Genomic DNA, 17382 nt, shown 5'->3' on the forward strand with positions numbered 1-17382 from the left:
GACCCGCCTTTTCAGGAGAAGAAACGCCGCCTGGAAGAAGCGGAGTGCGAGGAGATGGAACAGCTGTGCCGTTCTCAAGATACACGCAAGTTCTATCAAAAGCTCAACGCATCCCGCAAAGGCTTTGTGCCGCGAGCCGAAATGTGCCGGGATAAGGATGGGAGCATCTTGACGGACGAACGTGTGGTGATCGAAAGGTGGAAGCAGCACTACGAGGAACATCTGAATGGCGCTGAGAGTACAGGCAATGAAAGTCAAGGCAGCGGAGGAGATGACTACGTCAGTTCAGCGGACGATGGAAGCCAACCAGCCCCCACCTTGAGGGAAGTTAAGGATGCCATTCAACAGCTAAAGACCAATAAAGCAGCTGGTAAGGATGGTATCGGAGCTGAGCTCATCAAGATGGGCCCGGAAAAGCTGGCCACTTGCCTGCACAAACTGATAGTCAGAATCTGGGAAAACGAACAGCTACCGGAGGAGTGGAAGGAAGGGTTATATGCCCCATCTACAAGAAAGGCGACAAACTGGAGTGTGAGAACTTTCGAGCGATCACCATCCTTAATGCCGCCTACAAAGTGATATCCCAGATCATCTTCCGTCGTCTGTCACCATTAGTGAACGAGTTCGTGGGAAGTTATCAAGCCGGCTTCGTTGACGGCCGCTCGACAACGGACCAGATCTTTACTGTACGGCAAATCCTTCAAAAATGCCGTGAATACCAGGTCCCAATGCACCATCTGTTCGTTGATTTCAAGGCGGCATACGACAGTATAGACCGCGTAGAGCTATGGAAAATTATGGACGAGAACAGCTTCCCTGGAAAGCTTACCAGACTGATCAAAGCAACGGTGGATGGTGTGCAAAACTGTGTGAAGATCTCGGGCGAACACTCCAGTTCGTTCGAATCGCGCCGGGGACTAAGACAAGGTGATGGACTTTCCTGCCTGTTGTTCAACATTGCGCTAGAAGGTGTCATGCGGAGAGCCGGGTGTAACAGCCGGGGAACGATTTTCAACAGATCCAGTCAATTTATTTGCTTCGCGGATGACATGGACATTGTCGGCCGAACATTTGCAAAGGTGGCAGAACTGTACACCCGCCTGAAACGTGAAGCAACAAAAGTTGGACTGATGGTGAATGCGTCAAAGACAAAGTACATGCTTGTGGGTGGAACCGAGCGCGACAGGGTCCGTCTGGGAAGCAGTGTTACGATAGACGGGGATACCTTCGAGGTGGTCGAGGAATTCGTCTACCTCGGATCCTTGCTAACGGCTGACAACAACGTTAGTCGTGAAATACGAAGGCGCATCATCTGTGGAAGTCGGGCCTACTATGGGCTCCAGAAGAAACTGCGGTCGAAAAAGATTCGCCACCGCACCAAATGTGTCATGTACAAGACGTTAATAAGACCGGTAGTCCTCTACGGACATGAAACATGGACAATGCTCGAGGAGGACTTGCAAGCACTCGGAGTATTCGAGAGACGGGTGCTTAGGACCATCTTTGGCGGTGTACAAGAAGACGGTGTGTGGCGGCGAAGAATGAACCATGAGCTCGCCCAGCTCTACGGCGAACCCAGTATCCAGAAGGTAGCTAAAGCCGGAAGGGTACGATGGGCAGGGCATGTTGCAAGAATGCCGGACAGCAACCCTGCAAAGATGGTGTTCGCTTCCGATCCGGCAGGTACGAGACGACGTGGAGCGCAGCGAGCGAGATGGGCAGACCAGGTGCAGAACGACTTGGCGAGCGTGGGGCGTATTCGAGGATGGAGAGATGCGGCCTCGAACCGTGTATTGTGGCGTCAAATTGTTGATTCAGTGTTATCTGTATAGATGTAGACTAAATAAATGAATGAAATACTGAATTTGATTAAAAGAAACGTTGAATTCTCTATAAAATAGTACGGTGTAGTAGATACAGGTTAGTTTTGTTATATTACAATCGAAGCGCTTTATTAATTGAAATTAAAATATAGCAGTTACCGTAGAATTCATGCAAGCTAGAAACGTGAACCACAAACATAAAACACGTTAAAAAGGTAAAACCATCAATGATGTTGCTATAGTATAAACACTAACTCTAATAATAAAAAAAAATCTACAGCTACTCCCAATCAGCATATTGAGCGCAAAAGGAAACAGAAAGGATACTAAACGTAAGTAACCCATGACTTTATTTTGTTTATAAGATACTAAAGATAAAGAGATCTACTTAAGGCTACTTAATATTACAATTTGGATTTAAACATAAGCATGGCTAATATGATCATTCGATCTATTTTTTCGGTAGGAATTTTATAACGTTGAAGTCAAATAAACGTTCAAGAAATCGGAAACTGTCTTTCTGTTGCAGTTTGCAACAATTTATAAAATTCGTTTACGCGATCGGGAGGGCTGTCAATTAGTGGTATGCCAAGGTCAAACCGGGAAAAGGAATCGGGTGAGGCTTCTGATCAAGGGCGAGGCGATTCATCAGGAATGTTGAGTGATAAATGCAAAGTGTGCGGCTCTTCGGAAAACAGTCGGATGGTATGTTGTGATACGTGTGGTGAATGGTGTCATTTTGAGTGTGTGGGCGTGGATCAGAGCATAGAAAATGCGGACTGGAACTGCAAGGATTGCGAAGCAAAACGTGTGGCTCGAAGTACAGCTAGCTCGTCAACGTCGACAGTGCCAACGAACACAAACACCCTATCACTGGGCACAATTCCAAAGCGTTCCGGAGAACTCCAGGCATTGCACCAACAAATGAAGGATATGCAAGAGCTGATGAATGAGCAGAAGTCGTCGTACGAGCGTTTGCTGCATATTCGGGACCAGGAACAAGAGAGAGCTTTGAAACAGCAGCAAGAACGGTTCGAAAATCAGATGAAAGCAATGGAACAGCAGTTTACATCTCGAGTACCTGAATCGAATACAACTCCGAATGCAAACTCGACAACCTTTAGCGGGATCGACGGCACAGCAGCCGGAAATCGTCAGCCAACGTTGGAGAAAGCAAGGTCAAGTGTAGAGTTGCAGCTGTCGCTATTGGCTGAGAAGCAGGCGCTTGAGATGAAGCATCTTGAAGAGCGGCTGAAGCTTCTACAGATGAGCAGCGGGGATCCTGCAAGACCTGATGGCGGGGTCCGGGTTTTAAATCCCGGAGCGCAGGAATTCTCTCCATCGGATAACCCAATCACGTTTGCGTACTCCTGCCAAGATCTAAGCAGGAGTCAACTGGCTGCACGTCAAGCAGTAGCAAAGGAGCTTCCAATATTCGCGGGTGCGCCAGAGGAGTGGCCACTTTTTATTGCTACCTACGAGAATACCACCCGAATGTGTGGATATAGTGAAGAAGAGAACTTACTGCGCTTGCAACGCAGTCTAAAGGGGAAAGCTTTAGAATCTGTTCGAAGCCGACTTCTATATCCGATCGTCAAACGTTACGATCCGTGAAACTCTCAGACTTCTGAACTTGGTTGGAAAGGCTGGTAGAGGCAGCATTTGTAGTCACCATACTAGCGCACCGATTAGTACCATGAAGACGGAGAGACGTAACAGGAGAGAAGATTTGAACGTGCATTTCGAAACTGAAGTCACAACATTGAAACCGGTTCAAAAGAAGATCAACAAGGGATGTGAAATCTGCCAAGGAAGCTGCAGTAGTGCAGCGGCTTGTAAGAAGTTCCAGCATCTTGACATACGTGCACGATGGTCAATACTTAAGTAAGTAAAGTTATGTCGCAAGTGCCTGAATAAACATTTTGGTGCTTGCGAGGTGAAGAATCCGTGCAGCAAACATGGATGTTTCTACATGCATCACGAGCTGCTTCATGATGATACAAGGTACCAGGATACAGTCTCTCCGAAAACAACTCATACTAATGAAGTTTCCGCACAGAACTGCAACACGCACGAAGGCCAGACGGGTACAATTCTGTTCCGATATGTTCCAGTTATCATTTATGGGTATGGCGTGTCCGTCAGAACATACGCGTTTCTTGACGATGGCTCGTCAACCACATTTATGGAGCATAGCCTTCTGAAGGAGCTAAAATTGGAGGGAAAACCACACCCTCTCTGCCTAACTGGACAGCAGAGCAAAATCGAGAAGAAAAGCAGTCAGTAGAGCTAGCACTTGAGATTTCAGGAGGTGGAGGAAAAAATAAGCGGTATCGGATTCCGGAGGTGCATATACTGTTCGTAGTCTTGCATTGCCACGCCAGACAATGAATATGGACAAGCTGTCATCAAAGTATAAGTATCTAGGCGGGCTGCCTATTGAGTGTTATCGAAACATCTCTCCAAGAATACTCATCGGGATCGACAATTGTCGGCTGGGCCACGCGCTGAACAGTCGTGAAGGACGAGAAGGTGAACCTGTGGCAAGTCGGACGCGACTCGGATGGATAGTCTACGGACCGTGCTCAACAGCAGCGGGATCGCCGAGCAAGAGTTATTCGGCATATCATAGCTTTCACATCTGTTCTTGTAGGGAGCATAGCGACGAGGACCTGCATAAGGCAGTAAAAGATTATTTTTCCCTGGAAAGCATAGGGGTACTGAACCTAAAGAAAGAGCTGCTATCGAAGGATGACGATCGGGCGATTCATATCCTGGAATCACAAACCAAGCTAAAAGGGAACCGATACGAAACAGGATTACTGTGGAAGTACGAGGACGTGCGCTTGCCGAACAATAAACAAATGGCCATGAAGAGATTAATATGTCTTGAGAAAAGGTTATCAAAGGATCCGGATTTGGCGAAAGCATTCATTGAGAAGCTTCGTGACTACGAACAGAAGGGATACATCAAACGGCTGTCCCATGCGGAGACTCAACCCAGACACCCTCGATCATGGTATCTTCCCATATTTCCCGTGCAAAATCCAAATAAGCCCGGCAAGCTCCGCATAGTTTGGGATGCAGCCGCTTCAGTTAACGGCGTGTCGTTAAATTCCGCGCTATTGACGGGTCCGGATCTTCTGGTATCTATAGTGGAAGTACTTTACAAGTTCAGAGAATTTCGGATTGCCGTGGCCGGTGATATTGTCGAAATGTTCCATCAAGTATTGATGAATGAAAATGATCAACAATCTCTGAAGTTCCTGTGGAGAAAATGCGAACAGAACCGTGAACCGGACGTCTATGTCATGACGGTCATGATATTTGGGGCAAGCTGCTCACCGAGTAGTGCCCAGTTCGTAAAAAACCGCAATGCACAACGTTTCGAAAATGAGTTCCCAAGTGCGGTTGAAGCGATACTTCATGAGCATTATGTGGATGACATTCTCACCAGCGTCGAGACGGAAGTTGAAGCAGAGAAGTTAGCGAAGGAGGTGGAATACATTCATGGTCAAGCAGGATTCAAAATTCACAATTGGCTATCCAACTCCCGTAATGTATTGACAAGCTTGGGGTCGGAAGTCAGAAATGAGAGAAGTTTACACACAACAGATGAGTACGCAACGGATAAGGTACTTGGAATGTGGTGGTGTACCGCAACGGACATGCTGACTTTCAAAGTTTCACTTCGACATGACTCCGATCTTTTGTCAGGCCGAGCTGTTCCAACGAAGAGACAAGTGCTGAGCACATTAATGAGGATCTATGACCCATTGGGACTCATCGCAAATTTCCTGATGTTCCTGAAAATCTTGCTCCAAGAAATTTGGCGCTCCGGTGTATCGTGGGATGAACCTATAGGAAACAAGGAATGGAATAAATGGCAGTTATGGCTGACGGTCCTTCCAAGAATCGAGTCCGTTCAAATTCCTAGATGTTACCGGAACCACACAACAGCAACAGAGTCGAATAACATCCAACTCCATGTTTTTGTTGATGCGTCCGAAAATGGGTACGCAGCTGTTGCCTATCTACGTTTCGAGGAAAAAGATAGCATTGAGTGTGCACTAATCGGCTCGAAGACCCGAGTAGCACCGTTGCGATTCGTCTCAATTCCTCGTCTCGAACTACAGGCTGCAGTGATAGGAGTACGCCTCGCGCGTTGTATAGCGGATTCACATAAATTAAAGCCTTCACAGAGGTTCCTCTGGTCCGACTCGCGGGATGTTATCTGCTGGCTGAACTCAGACCATCGCAGGTACAGCCAATTCGTAGGATGCAGAATAGGGGAGATATTGGAGTTTTCGGAAGCTTCTGAATGGAACTGGATTTCAACAAAAATCAACGTGGCCGATGACGCAACGAAGTGGCAAAGACTCCCGAATCTTTCTTCTAACGGACGCTGGTTCCGAGGCCCATCTTTTCTCTGGGAAAAAAAGGAGAAGTGGCCTATTATTAAGTCTGATCCCGGATCAACAGCGCTAGAATTACGAACTCATACTTTGCACCATACATGCCAGCAACCCATAATTGACGTAAACAAATTCTCGCGATGGAATCGATTAGTGCGACATGTAGCTTACGTCAGGAGGTTCCCAATGAACGTTCGTCGGCAACTAATGAAGAAAATGCTGATTACTGGTCCACTCGAACAAGAAGAGCTAGCGAAAGCAGAGAACTACATATTCAAAACTGTCCAAGCGGATGCATTTTCGGAAGAAATAAAGATTCTTCGGGAAGCAGCTCGAGAACCGTGGAGGAACAAACGAAGTCTGCCCAAGCACAGTGCTCTGTACAAGCTAAGCCCACATTTCGATAACGAGGAGATAATCCGCATGGACGGGCGTATAGATGCTTGTGAATTCGCGAAAGGTGATGCCAAGCACCCGATCTTGCTTCCAAAATGCCATCACGTTACCGACCTAATTTTATCTGATATGCATGTAAAGTTTTGTCATCTAAACCACCAAACTGCCTTGAATGAAGTTCGGCAGAAGTACTATGTACCATGTCTTCGTACCATCTACAAACGCGTCCGTAACCGTTGCCAACTCTGCAGGATCAGGAACGCACAACCTCAACCGCCGATGATGGGAGAACTGCCACCGATGCGTCTGAAAGCGTTTACTAGACCATTCTCCTTCATCGGTATCGATTATTTTGGACCCATGCTTGTCACAGTAGGCCGCCGGGTAGAAAAACGTTGGGGTGTCCTGATTACCTGCATGACCGTCAGAGCAATCCACATAGAGATTGCCCACTCGTTGTCGACAGACTCCTGCATAATTGCCATACGAAACTTTATCGCGCGAAGAGGTATGCCACTGGAGATAATAAGCGATTGTGGGACCAATTTCATAGGTGCCAGTCGCGAGCTCAAGGACGCTATGCTGAAAATTGACCAGAACAAGTTAACAGAGAGCTTCGTCAGCGCCCAAACGAAATGGTCTTTCAATCCACCCGCTTCGCCACACTTCGGAGGATGCTGGGAAAGACTCATCCAGTCAGTTAAGAAGACGCTACAACAAATCAAGCCCAAACGAACGCCCTCCGATGAATTGCTTCGAAACATGCTAACCGAAATTGAAGCAATCATAAATGCAAGACCATTGACCGAAGTACCACTGGAACACGAAGAAGCCTCACCACTTACTCCTAATCACATCCTTATCGGATCATCAAACGGTTCCAAGCCCCCGATCGCGTTTAACGACAGTGCTGCCGTAGTGATACGCTCCTGGAAGATGTCCCAAGTGTACGCGAACGAATTCTGGCGACGTTGGGTCGTCGAGTATCTACCAACGCTAACTAGAAGAACGAAATGGTTCCAGCCTGTAAAGCCCTTAGCAGAAGGGGACGTCGTAGTCGTGGTAGACCACAACCTACCCAGGAACACGTGGCCGAAGGGACGAGTTGTTGGAGTCACTGTTTCTAAAGACGGTCAGGTCCGTCGAGCGTCTGTACAAACAGCTAACGGGATACTTGAGAGGCCAGCAGTTAAGTTGGCAATTCTGGACGTTGGTTCGATCGAGAGTAAGTCGGACTAGGGATCGCGACGTACTGAGGGGGAGTGTTGCAACTGTAGCTGCAACGAACCAACATGGAAACGTATAGTTTCATTTCACCGTACCTCTTGAGTATCTGCCTACCTCGTGCTACCACTACCGATACAGCTCTGCGGAACCTTTTACCTTGTCCGCGTGAACAAGCTCTTATCAGAACGTAACTCTGTGATTGATGATAAGGCGAGGGAGATCGAATACAATTGAATAGATCAGGTACAACCGAAGTAAACAATCCCAACTGGCAATAATTGCTATGTGTAGCGTGGTGAGGCACAGTTTATCGAATTTGATAATTAATTTAGCATACTCTTACCTAAAATTACAAATAATTACAGCTACTTAACTACTTAAGAGTTTGGTGATGGTAAATACTGAATTTGATTAAAAGAAACGTTGAATTCTCTATAAAATAGTACGGTGTAGTAGATACAGGTTAGTTTTGTTATATTACAATCGAAGCGCTTTATTAATTGAAATTAAAATATAGCAGTTACCGTAGAATTCATGCAAGCTAGAAACGTGAACCACAAACATTAAACACGTTAAAAAGGTAAAACCATCAATGATGTTGCTATAGTATAAACACTAACTCTAATAATAAAAAAAATTAATCTACAGCTTTGCTACTCCCAATCAGCATATTGAGCGCAAAAGGAAACAGAAAGGATACTAAACGTAAGTAGCCCATGACTATATTTTGTTTATAAGATACTAAAGATAAAAAGATGTACTTAAGGCTACTTAATATTACAATTGGGATTTAAACATAAGCATGGCTAATATGATCATTCGATCTATTTTTTCGGTAGGAATTTTATAACGTTGAAGTCAAATAAACGTTCAAGAAATCGGAAACTGTCTTTCTGTTGCAGTTTGCAACAGGCACCGAATTATCATCGTAAGCATAGTAGAGATGCTCAAAATATGTTCTTATTTTCCAGGTGATGTCTTTTATGTGCTATTTTTTCATTTCCATCATCACTATATGAATAGATATAATTTTTGGTAATGAAATATAAACATATCTCCAAAATTGCATTTTTCTAGATTCGTTGCTTTACTTCCACAGCTCTAGTGGAAAATTGAACACCCCTAGATACAATATTTTGTAATGTCCAAGAAGAGATGGCTAAGAGGTTGGTGAAAAAACTGAGAAAATCGGTTGAAAAACCACAGAGATATAGCCATTTGAAAATTTAGTTACAACGATTTTCTGAACGAATGAATCCTAGTGTTAAAAGGCACAAAAGCTTCTTCCACGGCACGGCGATCAATCCCGATAATATCGATATCGTCCGCAAATCCCTGGAGCATATGCGATCTTGTGATAATGGTACTGCTTCCTTGCACGCCAGCTCTCCTAATTGCTCCTTCGAGCGCTATACTGAACAGTAGATTCGAGAGTGCATCGCATCACCCTGCTTTAATCTATCTAAGGCAACAAATGACGTTAATATTTCATCCGCAACCCTTACACTTGATTTCGATCCGTCCAACGTTATACGAATCAGCCGTATCAGTTTCGATGGAAAACCATGTTCAAGCATAATTTGCCATAATTCGTTCCGTTTCACTGAATCGTCCGACGACTTGAAATCAATAAACAGATGATGTGTCTGCAAGTTGTACTCCTGGAATTTATCAAGGATTCGTCTCAGGGTAAACATTTGATCCGTCGTTGATCGGCCCTCATGAAAACCTGCTTGGTATTCACCGACGAAGGACTCTTCAAGGGGTCTCAATCTGTTGAACAGTATACGGGACATAATTTTACCGAATTAAGGAGGGTTATTCCTCGGTAATTGGCGCACTCCAGACTGTGTCCACTGCCATGTTTGAGAAGTTCAGCCGGGAGCTGTCCTTCCCCGCAGCCTTATTGTTTTTCAGCTCTTTAATAGCTTTTCTAACCTCATCTAGTGTAGATGACTCCACAGCTTGTCCATCGTCGCCAATATTTATTCTGTTTATCGATACATCGTCATTTCTCCGATAACAATTGTCACGTCATGCTTTGGGGACTCTCCATAGGCTTTATCAAGACATTCATAAAACGTGTCCTTTATTACGTCATCGGATTTATCGCTTGTCGGTGCGTAAACGTTAGGCTTTAGGCTGTAATTGAAGAATTTGCCCCATATCCTCAACACACAGATTCGTTCGTTAATGGGTTTCCACCATCACTCGCTTCATCTGCTTGCCCATCACTACGAAACCAACTCTATGCTCTGCCTTTCCGCCGCCGCTATGATAGATGGTATACTTGAATGCAGTGTTGGTCGTGGGGTCCAGGTAACAAGTTTCCAGTTATAGTCCTTTTGTTTCCCAAAAGAGCGCATTGATAAATGTATAATACCGGTTAATGTAAATGTAAACTGATTCAATATTGTGCATTAATTAGGAGTGATGTCATTAGCATTTGAAATCTGTTGCAATTTATAAAATGATTGCATTCAGGGGTTCATTTTAAAACATTTGTGAATTTACAATGTTGTGAAAACTCATATGTGAATATGTAGGGGAACGGTTCGCCACTTCATCTCATAGCTCCTATTTCCATCCCATCAAAAACAAAGCAATGGAAATGAATTTGGTTTGTTTATTATTTTTGTGATTTTTTTCAGCAGTGAGCACGCATGTTGACAAAAAGAAGCGACGAATTTGGTGTCGTATTTCTTTGTTTAGCGATGAGATTGATATATGTACAGTGAGATGGAGATCGGTACAGTTCCCCTACGTTATGTGGAAGATATTGATTTGGAAAATGTATTGGAGGTAACCACTTTCCCTTCGATGGGACCCGAACCCATGACCCTACAGTACGCTAGACTGGTGCTTTAACCAACTAAGCTACAAAGGACCTCCGTCGACTTTGTGAAGAAATTTTAATCAATGAATTTGATTAAATATGGTTAAAAACTGCCTATCAAGCTACGCCTATCTACAGTCTTTCCATGAATACGTTAGTAAACTAATCGCAATAACGAATTTCTTTCTTCCTTACAGGGACTGGATCTCGCACTGGAAAAATCCTGCAGCGTTTCCCGGAAAAGGATTGGTCTGATACTCCCTTCATCGAAGGCATTGAATGGGTACGTATTATGAAAAGTGTTTCCTCCGTTCTCTTTTTTAATCTAAATCTGCGTCAACTCCCTGGTTTCAGTTCTGTCAACCTCAAGGCTGGTCGCTGTCCACAGTTCGCCAGGAGCCCCAGTTTTTTGCTTCGGTCCTTACGGACATCGATGCGAACCGTCACTACTGTGCTTGTCTTTGCTTCAATGAGACAATCGCCATCACCCCCAGTAAGCCCATTGATGAGGAAGAGGAAGATGAGAACCTTTCGCCTACTAGCAGAGCCATGTTAGCCACCTCCAGTGGACCACCGTCCATAACGCACCACAGTATCATGTATGCACCGAAATGTTTGGTGATAGTCTCCCGGTTGGACTATATCGAGACGTTCCGAAACTGTCTCGGAACGATCTACACAGTGTACCTCGAGAGCCTGAAGTTCCACTTGCATCATCTTATCGGGAGTATATTGGGATGTATTCAGGTTCCTCCGCCCGGGGGACCACAGGTCCGTTTCTCCATAGGCGCAGGCGACAAACAGGTCCTCCAACCACCCGTTTCACCAACCATCCCCGTAACTGGATCCTGCGTTAGCCTTCTCTTTCATCAGCTTGGGATAAAAAATGTGATGCTGCTATTCTGCGCAGTCATGACCGAGCACAAAATTCTCTTCCATTCAACGAGCTATTCCCGGCTTACCGATAGCTGTCGAGCTCTGACCGCTCTGATGTATCCATTCCGCTACAGTCATGTGTACATTCCTATCCTGCCAGCGTCGCTGGTAGAAGTATTATCCACACCGACGCCTTTCATCATGGGTATCCATAGCTCGATGCAAACGGAAGTGACCGAGGTGCTCGATGTGATCATAGCTGATCTGGATGGTGGATCGATCCACATTCCGCAATCTTTGGTGCCACCACCGGCCGAACTACCCAAGGCACTGCGGGAATCCACAGAAAACGCACTCCAGCAAGTTTTGCACCCGGAGCTGACGCGGGCCGATTTGGCCTTCCCACCGAACAACATCAACAATAACGGGTATAATTTTCGGGAACAGAAGAGCGATGAAATTCTAGACAAGGAAATACGGGCGGTGTTCATGCGGTTGTTTGCTCAACTACTACAAGGCTATCGTTCTTGTCTGACATTAATCAGGATAAATCCTAAGCCAATCATTCAGTTTCACCGGGCGGGTTTCCTGGGAGCGAGAGATCTGGTGGATTGTGATTTCTTGTCACGGGTATTGGACAGTATGTTCTTCACGGGATTCGTGACGGAGCGAGGACCACCTTGGAGACCGTGCGACGCATGGGATGAGCTGTACAGTACAATGAACGATTTGCTCAAGCAGGAGGCGCAAGATCCCCACCAAGTTTTGGTACACATCCAGGAGCTGGGTAAACAGCTGTATACCAATGAGAATCCAAGTCCGCAGCCATATCAGCAAAAGGTACTGCGGCCGCCGGAAGGGGCATTCGCTCGAATACATCAACCACCTATGCCTTTGATCGATTCACAAGAAGTTCAAAACGTGATCAACGAAGGATTAGCAGCAAATGATCTGCAGGCGAGATTGCAGACCATTCGACCGCCACAGAGAATAGTGCCAATGGGACCATATCTGAAACCTGTACTTGAACTGCGACCAGTGGTAAACAACAGCGCTAGAAAGTTGGAAGTGTTGAAAAACTGCATTAGCTGCATCTTCGACAACAAAATTACGGAGGCAAGGAAAAGTTTCCCGGCCGTATTAAGGATACTGAAACAACGTGACGCTAGGTTAACGCTTTGTAGGGAGCTAGCAAAGATAGCTCATGGGAACAAACAACTAGACCATCAGCAGTTCGACTTAGTGGTTAAACTCATGAATCGAGCCCTACAGGATGATTCATCTAAGGATGAATACGGAGTTGCGGCAGCACTACTTCCGCTATCGACAACATTCTGTCGGAAACTTTGCACCGGAGTTATTCAATTTGCGTACACCTGCATCCAAGATCATCCCGTGTGGAAAAATCAACAGTTCTGGGAGGACGCTTTCTATCATGACGTGCAAAACTTCATCAAGGAACTATATCTCCCCCGACAGATTTCGGAAAAGTCCTACAGCAGTTGGGCAACTGATACAAATGGCCTTGTGCATTCGGTTTCTCGTGATAAACTGGATCGTTCGACGTTACTGTCACGTGCTCAAGAACCGTCTGCTCTAGAGATCGCCGCTGATCAGATGCGAATCTGGCCCACCGTTGATCTGGATAAACAGCAGGAGCTCATCAGCTCCGAGGAGAAAACTCTGTACAGTCAAGCGATACATTACGCCAATAGGATGGTGTTTCTGCTGATACCACAGGACGTCAATCAGGGTGGAAGAGTTCAAAAACTAGACTCACATGCAGATGACGACGCTAGTGTTTCAAATAGTGTGATAGAATCCCATAGTCATAGCGATCACAGTGACGAAGGTTTCGAGGATAACGATCCTAGCGAAGTAGGGCAACAAGTCGCAAAAATGGTGTGCAAATTTATCGATCGGGTCTGCAACGAAGGGAACGTGACGCCAGAGCATCTGCGAAATTTACACCAAATGGTCCCCGGCGTTATACAAATGCACATTGAAACCTTAGAAGCCGTGAATCGAGAAGCAAAGCGAATACCTCCAATCCAAAAACCCAAGCTGCAGTTTCCTAATTTCCTCCAAGGTGAAGAACTCATCGGAGACCCGATGCGAGTTTACTTGCTCGCAGATGGTCGCGAAGACAAGGAAGTCGGAACATCGAATCTTCTACCGGCGGAGGGTGCTCTCTACCTGACCAACTACCGTATCGTGTTCAAGGGAAGTCCCTGCGATCCGTACTGCTGCGAGCAAAGCGTCGTACGAGCGTTCCCGATTTCCTCGCTTACCAAAGAAAAGCGCCTTACGGTGATCTACCTACAGCATCTGGAGCAAGTCCTGCAGGAAGGCATGCAACTGCGATCGTGCACGTTCCAGCTGATCAAGGTAGCATTCGACGAGGAAGTGATTGCCGATGCGATCGAAGCGTTCCGAAAAACGATCAACCGAGTGCGACATCCGGAGGATGAGTTTGGACATTTCGCGTTTGCTACCACCCATGGAATAACGAATCCGACGCCTTTGCATAAAGTAAAGGAAAAGAACGGTACATTGAAAGATTTTGCGAAGAAAACTTTGTTGAGGACCGCTAAAAAGGCAGGTTTTAAGCAGAAAGGTGCGACAAAGCGGAAATACATTCTTCCTGGCGCAGATTTCGAGGAGACATATGGAAGTAGTGCAATGGGAATCAATGAAAATCCGGAGGATGAAGACGGATCTGATGACGGGGCAGACACCATGCCACGTGTGACGGCCAAGGATGTGGAAAGACTCAAAGAACGAAGCTATGTCAAGGATTGGCTCCGGGTTGGTTTGGGAGATGTTCAAGCAGGATACCGGATAAGCTCGATAAACTGTAACTATAGCTTATGTCGAACGTACCCAGCAATGTTGGTATGTCCAAAGGATGTGTCAGATGATAGTTTGAGAAATCTCTCCCGTTGTTACAAACACCATCGAATACCGGTCGCAACGTGGCGTCACAAAAATGGAGCAACGTTATTAAGAGGTGCAGTACCCCTTGCCAAAGGTGTTATGGGAATGCTCAAGGGTCATCCAGGTTCGTCGAATAATTCAGCGGATTCTGCAAGCTTCCACGAACAGGACCGTTACTTCGTTTGTGTTATTAAAACTACTCCCCACACTCGTCCGATTCGGCATACGGGAAATTTCTCCGATTCAAACCTTTCTCTTGATTCGCTAGCTTTGGCAGCTAACGGTCTGATGACTCGGACGGATAATTCGACTCTAACACCAGATATAAGCCGTAAGAATAACGTTGGTCTCTATTCGATTAACAATTCATCTTTCTCCAGCTTTGGAGCACTACGACCTACCCCCAAACAGAATAAATGGGGCTCGTTGAAACCTGGTGGCCATACGAGTGCAGCCACCTTGCGAGATTACAGCAACTGGGATCAGCCCCAACAATATACCATCCAACGTGTGCCATTATACTTCCTCGGTGAAAAATCTCAATCCAAATCAGCCAAGCTGTCGGAAATGTACGCCGAGTTTATCCCTGTTGACTATACCGATGTACGACACTCGCGGACCGCTTTCAAAAAGCTGATGCGAGCTTGTCTTCCTTCCTGCATAAACACGGAACCCGACCAAACCTTCAACAAGCTTGTAGAACAATCTGAGTGGCTCCAGCAAATTCGAGGACTTCTGCAACTGTCCGGCGCCGTCGTAGATCTCATGGACCTCCAAGAATCCAGCGTGACTCTAGCCTTGGAAGACGGTTGGGACGTAACTGCCCAAATTTCCTCACTTGCTCAATTGTGTCTGGATCCGTATTATCGAACCATCGACGGGTTCCGGGTCCTGATCGAAAAAGAATGGCTAGCCTTCGGTCATCGCTTTGGCCATCGAAGTAATCTCAAGCCGAACAGCAGTTCGGGTTCACCATTTGCTCCTACCTTTTTACAGTTCCTCGACGCTGTTCATCAAATCCAATCACAATTTCCTCTCGCATTTGAGTTCAATGAATTCTACCTTCGCTTCCTGGCGTACCATCACGTGAGTTGCCGTTTTCGAACGTTCCTGTTCGATTGCGAACTGGAACGGGTCGATTACGGCATCACAGCCATAGACGACAAACGTGGATCACTCAACTCGCACCACAAACACGTCGTAGAAGCCCTTACTGTTTCGGATGACGATAACATCTACCCTGGAGGACTGGGCGGCAGTGGAGTTGGCCGCGGTAACCACGCATCCAATACTCAAAAATTCGGACCATCGCTCTTCGATTACATCGAGCGACAGCACGCCAAGAATCCGAGTTTCTACAACTTTATGTACACTCCGGACCCAGACCGGCAGGTGCTTCGACCACAAAGTTCAATACCAATGTTGGAGATCTGGTCGTATTACTTAGACGAAGAGCTAGCTCAGGGACCACCGTACGATCCGGAACTTCTGAACAACGACAACCTGGATGAGGACAGTGACTATGCTAGTGCGGGAAGCATGACCAACAAGCATCCTCGGCGGAAGGTGGTCTCCGTTGGTTACGACAGTTTGAACAAGTACGACGCCGATGCTTTCACGCGCTTATTGGAAGAGTTGAAGAATGCTGAAGCAGAACGGGGCTTGCTACCGCAGAAGTGGCGCCAAGTTTGGGACAAACTTGAACTGCCACACTCGGACTCACTGACGAGGCATGCTTCGTTTAGTAGTGCGCTGGTCAGATCGCACGGCCGATTGCTGCACAAAAGGTAAATGTTAACAAATTATAAAATTGAGTAATAAGGAAATATTGAATTTTGATTTCGTTTGGTAGATCTACTCTGGAGATCATCATGCGCGGTCGTCAGGTCGGATATCATCAGGAGAATTTCTTGCATCCACATCGCTTCGAAAAACATGCCTATTCAGCACCGATCAACTGCAATCACTGTGGCAATGTTCTGTGGGGTCCACTACTTAATGGTTTGAGGTAATATAGAGACTGTGCTCTTGTTGGAAACTCATAACAAGCCTTGATGGGTCATTTCAGATGTGTCGATTGTGGGAACACTTACCACGAAAAATGTGCGGAATCGGTGCCGAAGAATTGCACCAAGTACAAAGCGGTCGAAGGTACCCAGCCAACGTTGGCGAGGAATCAGGGAGACAACAATAGCGTTTCATCTAGCGTGAACACCACGAACACGACAAGTCAGCATTACTACGAGCAGTACAGCAGTAATGTGGCGGATGACCGAACGCATGAGGGGTGAGTTAGATAGATGATTGTGACTCGTGTAATTCGATTCGAATGGTTTGTTTCCTCTTTATTCATAGGTACTTGTACAAACGGGGTGCAATACTGAAGAACTGGAAGCAAAGGTGGTTTGTGTTGGACTCGCATAAACATCAGCTGAGATATTACGATGCAATGGAGGACAGCAACTGCAAGGGATATATTGGTAAGGATTTGAGTTTTCTGCATACTTCGGTTTTTTGTTGTACCAATACTTAATTAACACACATATCGTTTTAGAACTAGCCGAAGTGCAATCAGTGGCGCAGGCACCACCTCAGGCAGCTCCGGTGCCGTCTAAGAAAATTGACGAGAAAGCTTTCTTCGATGTAAGTAATAAATTTATGGGATTTTTAATTATCACAACACAATGCCATCGTGACTATCAAATATTATTTTTATACTCTGGTTGATTTCTTACAAATCAAATTTTCCATACCTTGATATCCTTAACGAAATTGAGGTTCAACTTCTGTTTTTGATTGCAATAAGATGGGAGTCTGCAACCAGGCACCTAAATTGTGAGGACGGGGTTGGAACATCAACCCTGACACAGAC

General features: G+C 45.9%; 2 protein-coding genes across 7 annotated transcripts in view; both read left to right on the plus strand.

The window, feature by feature from the left end:
• The window catches only part of LOC134220230 (myotubularin-related protein 13), a 76001-nt gene that overhangs the window by 46290 nt on the left and 12329 nt on the right, over positions 1-17382 (plus strand). For all 6 annotated transcript variants that reach the window (XM_062699224.1, XM_062699223.1, XM_062699225.1 and 3 more), the window contains exons 3-8: positions 10895-10980; positions 11052-16297; positions 16363-16518; positions 16579-16797; positions 16866-16990; positions 17065-17153. In XM_062699224.1, coding sequence (XP_062555208.1) covers positions 10895-10980; positions 11052-16297; positions 16363-16518; positions 16579-16797; positions 16866-16990; positions 17065-17153 — 5921 coding nt within the window. The remainder of the gene's footprint in view (positions 1-10894; positions 10981-11051; positions 16298-16362; positions 16519-16578; positions 16798-16865; positions 16991-17064; positions 17154-17382) is intronic.
• Positions 4211-8772, plus strand: LOC134227602 (uncharacterized). Its single transcript, XM_062709194.1, has 4 exons — positions 4211-8323; positions 8379-8441; positions 8510-8566; positions 8701-8772. Exon 1 carries the CDS (start codon positions 4211-4213, stop codon positions 7871-7873), a length of 3663 nt encoding a protein of 1220 aa, XP_062565178.1. The 3' UTR covers positions 7874-8323; positions 8379-8441; positions 8510-8566; positions 8701-8772.

The sequence above is a fragment of the Armigeres subalbatus genome, chromosome 3, assembly GCF_024139115.2.
Source record: "Armigeres subalbatus isolate Guangzhou_Male chromosome 3, GZ_Asu_2, whole genome shotgun sequence".
In the NCBI taxonomy this organism is placed as follows: domain Eukaryota; kingdom Metazoa; phylum Arthropoda; class Insecta; order Diptera; family Culicidae; genus Armigeres; species Armigeres subalbatus.